The sequence below is a fragment of the Trachypithecus francoisi genome, unplaced genomic scaffold (assembly GCF_009764315.1).
Source record: "Trachypithecus francoisi isolate TF-2019V2 unplaced genomic scaffold, Tfra_2.0 Lachesis_group3, whole genome shotgun sequence".
Lineage (NCBI taxonomy): Eukaryota > Metazoa > Chordata > Mammalia > Primates > Cercopithecidae > Trachypithecus > Trachypithecus francoisi.
This window is the reverse complement of record NW_022681468.1, coordinates 43,787,421-43,800,153: the sequence shown is the minus strand read 5'-3', so window position 1 is coordinate 43,800,153 and position 12,733 is coordinate 43,787,421. Positions and strand designations below refer to the sequence as shown.

The window sequence follows — 12,733 nt, the reverse complement described above, 5'->3', positions numbered from 1 at the left end:
GGTGTGGTGGCTCACACCTGTAATCCCAGCACTTTGGGAGGCTGAGATGGACAGATCACTTGAGGTCAGAAGTTTGAGACCAGCCTGGCCAACACAATGAAACCACATCTGTACTAAAATTACAAAAATTAGCCAGGTGTGGTGGCATGTGCCTGTAGTTCCAGCTACATGGGAGGCTGAGACAGGAGAATCACTTGAACCCGGGAGGCAGAGGTCGCAGTGAGCTGAGATGGTACCACTGCACACCAGCCTGGGCGACAGAGCGAGACTTTGTCTCAAAAAAAAAAAAAAAAAAAAGAATTCCCTATTGTGTGCAACCCACTAAGTTGCTTTCATGTGTCTCTAAAAAGTTTCAACCTGCAGTTTGTAAAGCCTTGTTCTGAGGTCCAGTGTCTTACCACATCTGCCCTGGGTGGACAACACTTGAAGACTGTGTTTAAATCTGGCTTTTCCACCACAATGGGTGGCTTGGGTCAAAAATGCGGAAGGAAACCTGTTTTACTTGTGAGAACTCCTGCTTCTAACTGGTGGAATCTTCTGCTGTCTGTCAGAGTAGCTCCTGACCCATCTTGAGATGGAAAGGCCTTTGTGGGCCCTCAGGGAAGAGTTGAAGGGAGTTTACGGGCTGGCTGTGGGCTGCAGGATAGCAGAGGCGGACAGGCAGCAACTGTGCCTGTGCCAGCAGTAGTTTATGTTGTGAGGTCAAATGTATGTGTATGTATGTATTCTCTGGCAGGCCTTTATATTGAAGATGAGGGAGTGGCTTTTAAAAATAACGTATTTTTGACTTGAAACAAGTCAAGGCAGAGAGTGGAGACAATTAGAGGCTGATATCCTGTTTAGTCATCTCTCTTGAGAGCTCTATTTTCAGAGCTGTTCTATAAAGGTTCACAAGTGGTATTAAGATAGTTAAGAGGATATTGTTAGTAGTCATGATGCAAGTAGCTGATTTGAACAGGGAGGTGATTTATAGTGTGGTAACCACATTGGTAACAGGTTTTATGCAGCGAAAGGGAGGGTTGTAAGAATAGGTTGTTATGCAGGTTAAGCTTTCTGAGTCTGAACAAAGCAGGCATCTTTTATTTTGAAAAAGTATATAATCAGGGTGTGGTGGTGACCTAGCGTAAGTCTAGTGCATTTTCGGGGGCTTTGTCATGGGTAGATACAATTGAAAAAAAAAAAGTAAGTAGTACTGTTAAGAATCTTTGAGATCGGCTGGGCATGGTGGCTCTCGCCTGTAATCCCAGCACTCTTGGGAGGCCGAGGTGGGTGGGTTGCCTGGTCTCAGGAGTTTGAGACCAGCCTGAGCAACATGCCTCTCTAAACCAGGCATGATGGCATGTGCCTGTGGTCCCAGCTACTTGAGAGGCTGAGGCAAGAAGATCAATTGAGCCTGGGAGGTCAAGGGTACAATGAGTCATGATCGCATCATTGCAGTCCAGCCTGGGTGACAGACCAGAGGGAGACTCTGTCTTAAAAACAAAAAAACAAAAAACAAACAAAAAAAATCTTTGAGATCATATGTGGAGGCTATGTTAGAAATGCTAGGCCAACACCAACTGCAGTGGCTCACACCTGTAATCCCAGTGCTTTGGGAGACTGAGGTGGGAGGATTGCTTGAGCCTAAGAGTTTAAACTGGGCAGCATAGTGAGACCTTGTCTCTACATACATACATGCATACATACATACATACATACGTACCTAGATAAGCAAGCAAGCTGGGCATGGTGGCATATGTCTATAGTCCTAGCTACCTGGGAGGCTGAGGCAGAAGATTGCTTGAGGCCAGGAGTTTAAGGCTGCAGTGAGCTATGATTGTGCCACTGCACTCCAGCCTGGGAGACAGTGAGACCCTGGCTCAAAAAAAAAAGAAAAGAGAAGAAATACTAAATAATGATGCCATGGACTTTTCAGATTGGAAGAGTGAGGCTCAGTGTGGTAAAGGACATTGCTCAGGGTCCAGAACCAGCTGTGACAGAATCAGACTAGAGTTCTTGGCCTGGTCTAGTAGGGGGCACTTTCCACTGTACCAGGTGACTTATTTGCAGCTTATTTAAATTTAATATTCAACCAAAAATGATCATTTGTATCTCCACTCAAGCTTCTCTATAAGTCAGGCTTCTCTTCAGATGGAAGGTCAAAGGCAGAAATGGAACCACAGCCAAAAAAAAGAGAAAAATAAAATAAAAATGGAGCCATGGGCAGAATCTGGAAAGATTTATTTAAGGACAATTGTAAATTCATATATTTGAGTCCACAAGAGCCTCACAATGCAAGGCCTAGAGGTGTTCATGGATAGCGAAGTTAGCATCTGGTAGGAAGAGGGGAATCCATCCACCTCAGCTAGTGGTGATCAGAACAGAGCCAGAGGGTGCTGTTCATCCTGGGCACCATGCTGCATGGGGTCTTCAGGAAACTGGACTATATGCAGAGGATGAGACCACATGAAAAGACTTCAAGCTGCATTGCTTGCAGAATGCATGTCTTGATATTTCAGCTGATAGGTAACTTCAAGGTATGTTGATACTCCCGTGACTGGTCAAGAGTAGCAGCCCGACACAGTGTCTCATGCCTATAATCCCAGCACTTTGGGAGGCTGAGGCAGGAGGATCATTTGAAGTCAGGAGTTCGAGACCAGCCTGGCTAACATGGTGAAACCCCATCTCTGCTAAAAAATACAAAAACTGATGAGGTGTGGTGGCATACACCTGTAATCCCAGCTACTCAGGAGGCTGAGGCAGGAGAATTTCTTGAACCCAGGAGGCGGAGGCTGCAGTGAGCTGAGATCATGCCGCTGCACTCCAGTCTGGGCAACAAAGTGAAACTACCTCTCTCAAAAAAAAAAAAAAAAAAAAAGTAGTGAGTGCAAGGCTCCTAAACTTCCTTCCCCCTTGCTTCCTTAAGATTGACTAGACTTTGGTGGAAAATTGTAGCAGAGACTCTTTATACATTTTATTCCATAAAACTAAAGATTTGCAGTTGACCAAGCCACATGTGTTCATTACCTTGTATGTTACCATTATTTCTCTATTTCATATTCTTCATGTGGTTTAGTAAAATGCTGCTCTTATAAGCCATATGCATAAGATATGGAGGTCTCAAAAACAATTACCAAGTATGTGGATGTGCCTCTCTATATTATGACAAGCCAAAAATGGGAGAGAGTACAATTTAAAAGGAAGGAAACTCTGAAAAAATGTGGTTTCTTTTAGATTTGCTTTTCAATCTTTACAGTTTTTTGAGCTTTCACTTGTTTCCCTGCCCCACTACTGTTTAATGAAAGACTTAGATTTATTTGATTTGTAGCTGTGATTTACACATTAGGTCTCTCTTTGATTAATTGTTTAAGGCCCACAAAAAATATTTTAATACTAAAATATACATTTTTTTTTCTCTTTCTAGGTGGATCTCGAGCCAGAAGGCAAAGTATTCGTGGTAATAACCCTTACAGGGAGTTTCACTGAAGGTAAGAATGAGTTTTGGGTAGTTTCCAGAATATATGTAATACATACTCCTGGCTTATACTCAGTAGGAATTTCTATCATGGAAATTATAAAAAAGAGCATGTTGTAAGAGATGCTTAAAAAAATCACTTTCTTAAGTTGGGCTGGCTAGTATTTTGTTGCCCAGTGGTCTATTGGTTCAGGTTGCCAAATTAAATATATTTGCTAAATCTGGCAATCTCACATTTCATTTAACACACTCACTGAGTTTTTGTTTTTATTCAGTGTCATTGTAGCTGAATGGTTTTTGCGTCTTTTTGGTTCATGACTGTGGAACTCTACTTTACATCTTTGGTTTTGTGCCAACCTTTTAGTTTGTCTATGAAAGAAATTTAGGGATCCAGTTATCTTCTTTTTAATCTCTATCTCATTTGTGACCTGTAAGGGATTCTGTTCCTCATCTCTAGCTACCATATTCCCTACTCCCCCATCCAATTTTTTTTTTTAATTGAGGTAAAATTTATATGGGGGTGAAATGATAGATCAGAAGTGAACAATTTGAATTTTGACAAATGCACACAACTGCATAATCAGCAGCCCAATCCAAGATATAGGACATTTCCATTATTGTGAACATTTCCCTGTACCCTTTTTCAATCCCCGGCTACCAAAGGCAATACGTAAAGTGCTTTATTTCACCACAGGTTGGTTTTACCTACTCTAGAAGTTCATATACATGGAATTATACAGTATGTTCTCTTTTATGTCTGGTTTCTTTCACTCAGCATACTTTCTAGAAGATTCATATCATTGTGTACATCAGTATTTTTTTCATTTTATTTCTGAGTAGTATCCCATTATATAAATGTAGCACCCATTTGTTTACCCATTCTCCTCTTAGTGGACTTTTGGGATTTTTCCTATTGTTGTCTATTATGAATAATACTTTTATTAACCTTCTTACACATAAATTTTCCTGGACATAACACTTTCATTTCTCTTGGGTGATTATATAGGAGTCGAATTGCTGGGTAATAAAGTAGGTGTATGTGTAACTTCAGAAGAAATTTCCAAATGGTTTCCAAAGTGGTTTTATTACACTCCCACCAGCAATGTATGAGAGTTCCAGTTACTCCATATCCTCATTAACACTTTCTATGGCTGTTGCTTTCCATCGTAGACATTCTAGTGGGTATGAAATTATATCCTGTGGGTTAAATTTGCATTTCCCTGATGTTGAGCATTTCTCATGTGTTTATTGGCCATTTGTTTGTTTTTCTGATGATTTTCAGTTCCAGTCTTTTGTCCTATTTTATAAAATTGGATTTGTCTTTTTATTATCGATTTAGAGAAGTTCTTATTTTCTGGATATGAGCCCTTTGTGAGAAATACGTATTGTGATTACTTATTCCCAGTCTGTGGCTTGCCTTTTCATTTTCTTAATGGTGTCTTTGAGCAAAAGTTTTAAATTTCTATGAAGTTCAATTTATTAATCATCTCATCTTTTGTAGTTCGTATGTTTTATGTCCTAAGAGATCTCTCTGTCATAGGGTCACAAAGATATTCTCCTGTTTTTTTGTTTGTTTGTTTGTTTGTTTGTTTTTTAGAAGCAAATAGTTTTAGGTTTTCTGTTTAGGTCTGTGTGCCTTCTTAATATTTATGTGTGATGTGACAGAGGAGTTGAAACACTTTTTTTTTCAATATACTAATGCAGTTGTTCTAGCACCATTTATTGGAAAGTCTCCCCCGACCACTTGAATCACCCTGGAACCTTTGTTGAAAATCAGTTGACCATATAATGTGGGTCTGTTTCTGGATTATCTGTTCTGTTCTGTTGATCTATTTGTCCATCGTTATGCCAGTATTACACTGTCTCTCATTACTGTTGCCTTATAGTGAGTCTTGTGGTTACATAGTATGAGCCCTCTAACTTTGTTCTTTTTTGTATGTTTAAGGTTATTTTAGCTATTCTTGGTATTTTGCATTTTGATGTCAGTTTTAGAATCAACTTATATATTTCCAGACAAAATCCTGCTGTATTTTGAATTGAAGTAGTGTTGGACCTATAGATCAGTTAGAAGGGAGGGGAATTGACACTTGATAATCCTGAGTATCTTTAAACCCATCTATAGTCACATTAGTCAGTTATCGTCCTTGGACATAGTGTTTGCTCATAAGGCATAGCCAGTGTGAGGTTTTGGTAGAAATCCCAAGGTGTTTTAAGCCCTTTAATTTTATGACACTCAAACTTCTCTTTCTCCTATGGGTGGGAAACAGCTGAAATCTCAGTTCCTGTCTTTCAGCGTTCTAGCTCTTGCTCCTGTCTGGACCTCTTAGAGTTTCCCTTGCACATGCACAATTTAGGAAGATGTGAGGACTTGAAGAGTTTACATATGTGGAGGTTCTTCTTTCTGTGGCCCCATCTTTCCAGGCTTTCTTTCCTCAATATCTAGTTATCTGGTAGTCTTGAATTTTGTCTATTCTGTTTTCAAGCCAATAAAACTGTGGTTCCATATTGAGTTCTATTTACCCAACCCTGCACAACCTGGGGAATAATCTGGAGAAAAGCCCTACAAATGTGGGTCTCACCTAATGCAGTTTCCCTCTTTCACGTGTCAAATTCTCTCTTGTTTGTGCATGTTTTTGGTTGTTCTCTCACATCATCAACTAGTTGTTTTAAAATATATTTTCCAGGTATTTTAATAGTTTGTTGGGAGGGTTGGTCCATATCAAGCTACTTCACTATTACTCAAACCTCATGAAGATTTTTAAGCATGTGGCTTAATGGTTTGTATGTTTGGTATAGGCATCTTGCAAAATTGGGTTATACTTTCTTTGAGAAATAGTTTTCTCTGTTCCTTTCAGCCAACCATTCGCATTCATGTGGGTGAATTGTTTTAATGTTAAAGTTTTTCAATATATTGTTTCCATTATTAAATCTTGTCTTTTTGCACAAACCTGGATTTAGCAGAAACCTGAAATACTTGTCATAAAAAAAAAACTGTCCAGGTTACAGTTTGGTGGGTGTTCTGCCTGCTCTAAGGTCTTTTTGCTTTGCTTGGTATCTTTTATGTACAGAGAAAAATGAGTTTCTTCCTAGTCTAGTCAAATAAAATGAATGTAGTATTATGGAACATTGTTGATAAAACATTCTCATCATGCACATAGAACATGGATCAACTATGGTAGAAAGAAACACAACAGAGAGAAAGAGGCCAGGAGGAGGAGTGGGTAAGATTCTGAATGAGCTGAATCACCTCTCTGCATTAAGTTACAAGGGGCCAGTGAAGTAAGGCGATGCATGTTAGACCAGGTCGGATTGTGCCATAATCATTACATGACTTTTTTAGAGCCGTGCCAACTCTCTAGGACTAAATGCTTACCAAATACATCTGGTTGTTCTCATTGTATTTATTTATTAGTTTCAGTGATAAGAAGAACGAAATGGTAAGTCATACTGGGGCTGAGTTCTAACTAGGTCATTGCAATTGTTTCTTTCAGAGCTGACCCTGGGTGAAATTGTGAGATGAATTGAGTTTATCTTTGGTAATTCCATCTTTGCTTTAAGCTAGTCCTTTCTGTCTGCCGACAGTTGTCTCTTACTGCAGCAAGAAGCCCAGTGGTCCCTGTCCAGAAAGAGTTGGTGATAAGGAAGACAGTGAATTCATAGGCTAATTCACATTAAAGTGATAGAGATTGATGTCATAGTACTCTACTCCTCTTAGGTGTGTTTGCATATTTTAAAAGATGCTGGAAGAGCTGCTTTATCCATAAGAAATAGACTTTTAATGCTGAAATTTTAATGTTGAAATCTATGGGTCGGATATATTTTAGGAACCCCAGATCTGTTCTCTGTGTCTCTGTGGGTGCATTGTTTTTTCAGTTTGGCTCCTAGACTGGGGCTCAGCTTGAGCTTACACGTTGCTGCTGCCTTTAAAACACAGCTCCCTTGTCACATGCAGAGGACGTGATGGCTGCCTCTCTGTTTGTGATAAGAAAGAAGGAAATGGAGCCCGCCTCCACCCCCCCTCACCACCCCCGCCATGTGCCTGCCACAGCTGTGACAGTAACCTGGGCCTGGCACTGCGAGCATGTCCCTAGCTTGGCCTCACTCCTGGAAGCCACGTTAGATTATGCCCAGCCATAAAATGACAGGTTGGCTGGTGGAACATTTGGAGCTCTGGTTCCCATCTTGGATGCTGAAAGCCTTCACGGAAAAGCAGCATAAGGTCAGGCCTGCACAGTGTGTTTTGGGCTGTGAAAAGGGCATTGTCCTGGGATCCTGGAGGCATTGTCAAAGCTCAGGAAATGTTGGCTGATCCTCAGTCTGTCTCACGGGGTTGTCTTGAAGGTCAGATGATATAATATATAGGGAAGTGCTTTGCAAACTATAAAGTACTATATGAAGGTATGTTAGTGGGATTTTCATTTCCATGTTCCTATTGTCACAGCAAGAAGATCCCAGTCATTTCCCTTACCCCTGCCCCAGGACCATCTTATATACTTAGCAAGTTTGTTTTATCTTAACATTGATTTTATGGCCAGGCATGGTGTCTCACACCTGTAATCCCAGCACTTTGGGAGGCTGAGGCAGGCAGATCGCTTGAGCTCAGGAGTTTGAGACCAGCCTGGGCAACATGGTGAAACACCGTCTCTACAAAAAATATAAAACTTAACCAGGTGTGGTGGCACACACTCGTAGTGTCAGCTACTTGGGAGGCTGAGGTGGGAGGATTGCCTGAGCCTAGGAAGTGGAGGTTGCAATGAGCTGAAATCATGCCACTGCACTCCAGCTTGGGTGACAGAGTGAAACCTTGTCTCAGAAAAAAAAAAAAAAAAAAGACTTTATTTTATACAAGAAGCCTCAAGAATTTCATGGAACTAGCATAATGTTGGTTTATCTCTATGCCTGTTTTCATGATCTCCTATGGGGGTTCTGCCATAAGCTCAGATTCTATAATCTCAAAGATCTCCTTTTAAAAGAAATTACTTAAATTGGACTGTGGTCTGTGATATACAGGACTGGCATTGGGGCTACTGACTGCTACTTACCTCATTCTGTCTCATTTTTAAGTTTTTCATTAATTATACTGAATTAGCTCAGGCAAAAACATTTTTGTTAAATGTAAGACGTGATTGAGAAATGACATGAGAAAAACCTGCTGGGTGCAGACCTGTAATCACATCATAGATGCTGGAGAGATACAGATGAACAAGACATAGAAACTCTCACAGGAGCTCATAGGAGGGAAGGCAGATGCATATTACGTATGCACTGCAGGGAGCCAGGTCCCATGGCAGGAATAAGCCCAGTTCATGTCCCAGTGTTGGCACATGGGACTGTGTAATCAATTTGGCTGGGAGGGTTTAGAGAAAGCTTTTCAGGGGAGGTGATGTTTAAAGCAAGTCTGAATGATAAATAGGACTGTGCCTAGAGAGGGAGACAGTTTGTACAAGAAACGAAAAGGGGTGTGGAGGTGCTAAAGGTGGGGAGTGTGGAGGTGCTGAAGATTGGGGAGTGGGATGGGGGGATGTGGCCAGATTTTTTGGGGTGGGGCTTAAGTGTGGGCTTGCCCAGGACAGGCTCAGTTTGTTGGTTACACCAGAATGATTATACAACAGTGCCACTGTTCACTTTCTAAAGGGTGCCAGGTCAGACAACAGATTACATGTTCACACCACTTCTAGGCTAATAGAAATGATAAGATACCAGTGAAAGGTTTTAAGCAGAGATCTGATTTGGTGGCCATAGGTTCAAGGGTGGAGAAGGGGTGTTAGTTCATAAGAGTAGATCTAAGGTGTGGAGAACCGTTATAGAGACTTGAAAGGTTGTCTCAGGGCAAGATTATTAGGGCCTGAATTAGGTTGGAATATGTAGGGGTGGAGAGGAGGGGGACAGCTTTGAGAGATGTCTGTGTAGTAAAATCAATAGGAATTCGCAATCCACTGGATGTGGGGGATGAGGAAAGAGAAATCTCAGATGATGCTCAGATGGTGCCTCAGAGTCATTTACCAGGGTAGAAACTGGGAGAAGATGATGAATTCAGCTTTGGACAAGTAGAGTTTGGGGTGCTTGTGGGAAATTTAAGTTACAATGTCTAGGAGAAATTGGAAATAAGATTCCAGAGTTTGGCAAGATGCCTGGGCCTGAGGTGTTGCTCCAGGTGCCAGGTGGAAGATAGGCACATGAATAAAGAGGCCCAATGAGAAGATTTAGCAAGAAAACCAAAGCTTACCAGCAGCAGAACTCTGTGGAGCATTAACATTTAAGGACTTTGGCTCATGGATTATAATTTATCAAACCAACCAAACTCTGTTGAAGGTTTACTTAATGAACACCCATTTTGCTAAGATATTACTTGTGCAATAGTACCTGAGTGCTTGCTGTATGCCAGGACTGTTTCACCAGATGGTTTACCGTCTTCCAAATGGGCACGAAACTGTTTGATAATGAAGTTAGAAGAAAGAACAGAACACAAACGGCTTTGAAAAGTAGTGTTTGCATTGGTGGTAACAGTGGTTTCTTCCAAGTTTGATGATACAGTGTGCTGTGTGCAGGTTTACGCCTAATGCTGGGGTAAAAAGAACAGATGAACCTACTCAAAACCTACAGTGAGGGGTCTTCATTGAACTTACATAGAACAAGAAAAACTCTTTTACAATCATTGCTTTGTGGAAGTCCTCACAGAGCCCAAGGTATAAAGTTATCAACTGGATCAGAAACCCCTCACTGTTGTTCATCTTGTTAAAGGGGTCACTCTCCATCGTGTGCAGAATTCCCCTAGGCACTGAGGCAGAAGTAGAAGTGATGTATTATTTTGAAAAAGCTGTCTAATGTCAATCTTTAGTCTAACTAAGCATTCCTGGAGCTAAGAACTGGATCTGAAGTCTGATCAAATTGAAATTTATTATGGTGATGAAACAGCCCTAGATTTTTAATGCAGCCTTTAGATGCTGTCATTGTTGCCATTTGTATGATTGTCACTATGTTGGACTAATTTTTATCTGAAAGAGTGGAGTGGCAAAAAAAAAGAATAGATTGAAACGATGGAAACTGAAGAAAATGCATTAAGCTAAACTCATAACTGCTTTAATTGGAAGAGCAGCAACAGAAAGAAATTAAAGTATGACATCATCTTATGTGAGGACAAAAAGATGTAGCTGGATTATTATGCTACTAAGAAATATGGTGTAAGATTTTATGATTTGAAGAGAACATAGTTTGCAGTAAATGAAGTTTGTTTGGATTCAGGGAACCTCAAACTTAGATGGTTGGCCCACAAAGCAAAAACCAGACATGATGTGTCTCCTGATGGAAGCCCACACAACATTGTGATCTCACCAAAAAGCAGAGGTAGTTTTGCCCAGAAATCAAGCCTGAGTCCAGTCAGCCTTCCAGATCCAACCACCAGTTAAGAGGAAATACAGGGGACAGAGGAGCATTTTGAATTACACCATGGGATGTAATCAGCAAAATCCAGACTGTGGAAAAATTTTACAGGAGAAGAGACTTGGTTTATTCTACCATACATTGGAAGAAGAAAGTGAAGGAAAGAGAACCAAAATAACAAGAGAGAGGCATATTAATCATTTGCAATATATGGGCCACGTTTTATCCTAATTCAAACACAAATTATAAAAGAAACATTAACTCCCAGGAGGTAAGTGAAGAAATGGAAACAGTGCCTGGATCTGTGAGGATATTACAGAATTGTTTATGTTATTTAGGTGTGATTGTGGTATTGTGGTTGCTTAAAACAAAATGAACATCCATTAGAAATACACTTAAAAATATTTATTGATGATATGATATGACATCTGGGCTTTACTTCAGAATAATGCAGAGGTGGGCAGAGGAAATGGGATAGAATTGAAACCCATTAGCCATGAGTTGTTTACTGAAGCTGGGTGATGATTATATGTTGCATGTGGTTTATTATACTACTCTACTTTTGCATGTATTTGAAATTTTCATTAATGAGTTAAAAAGTAAAATAAAATGACAAATTTCAAGAATATCTGCCTCTTAAAAACAAGAATCTGGGTTATGACATCAAAATGATGCTTGTGCTTGAACATGATACCTCTTTTCACTTACAAATGAAAGCTGGAGGGGTTTTAAATGTATATATTTTATCCATAATTCTCAGTTTTTATGTATTATGAAAAGTTAAGTTAAAAATTGGAAATGACTAAAGTACTGTGCTTCAGAAAGATTTTTTTTAAGTGCTAAATAAATGATAAGCTGTGAGTCAAAAACTGCAGGCAGGAAGAAGTGAGGAAGATAATTCCTTTTGTTCCATCATCCAGTTCTCACTCACAATGAATGACAAGTAGATCATCTCCTACTAACAATTACATAACATTTTGCAGTTGCAAAGTTTAATTTTAAGATAGTTTCCTGAAAGAATAAGGTAAATCAGAAGGATTAATGGTAGAAGTATCTTTATAAAGATAGTACGACAAAGGTTCTTCGTGTACTTGTTTCTTCCCCAGAGTTCCCAAAGCAAACATAAAGGTGTTCTATTTTGTACCAGTTTTGGGGGAAGAAAAACTTCCTCAAAAACAAAACCCTGACAAAGAACCTGTTGTTTGTGAATTTGAAGCTTGTTAAAAAAAAAAAAAAAAAAAAAAACTTTTACTTCTGCTAAAACCTTGAATTGTTCCTTATTTGAGACATTTAATACATAACTCGGAACAGATACACATTTCTTCTGGGGAGACGATGGAAAGACACTTAAAGTTTGGCATCTGCTTTTTCTCTCTAGTAAGGCAGTGCACAGTGGTGCAGAATAGGAGTCTGATCTTTTTCTTTTTGTCCCATTGCCTCAGTTTTCAGCTCACATTTCGTGTCTCAAGCCCAGTGGTTTACAAAGAATTATGTTCTCTGCTAAGTCATTGTGGCACATGGACCAACAAGGCAGATAAAGCATGTGTTACTGTTTTGAAGCTGCAGCCCACAGTTACCCACTGTATCAACACTTCAGATGCATGTCATTTTTAAAGAGAAAAAGTGATCTCTGGTGGTAGTTGATTTATAGCATTCCTTTCTCAGGTTTCAAGCCTGGTGACAAGTTGTTGATTTAATTTTTTTTAAATGTAGCTTTAAAAAAATTTATTCTTTTGGCATATTAGCTTGAAGAATGAGTGACCACTTTAGTTTTTGTGTTTGTTTTTTGCTGGTCTAAGCAGTTGTGGCTATCAGGTTGAAGACAGGGTAGGAGAGAAAGAAAGGAATCGAGTGAATGGAAGAATAGGAACTGGAAAGGGATGAATGATGTTTTTAAAT

General features: G+C 39.8%; 1 protein-coding gene across 3 annotated transcripts in view; it reads left to right on the top strand.

Annotated features, from left to right (window-relative positions):
- PRKCH (protein kinase C eta) overlaps nucleotides 1-12,733 on the top strand; it is a 244,160-nt gene that overhangs the window by 67,210 nt on the left and 164,217 nt on the right. For all 3 annotated transcript variants that reach the window (XM_033187812.1, XM_033187813.1, XM_033187814.1), the window contains exon 2: nucleotides 3,404-3,467. In XM_033187812.1, coding sequence (XP_033043703.1) covers nucleotides 3,404-3,467 — 64 coding nt within the window. The remainder of the gene's footprint in view (nucleotides 1-3,403; nucleotides 3,468-12,733) is intronic.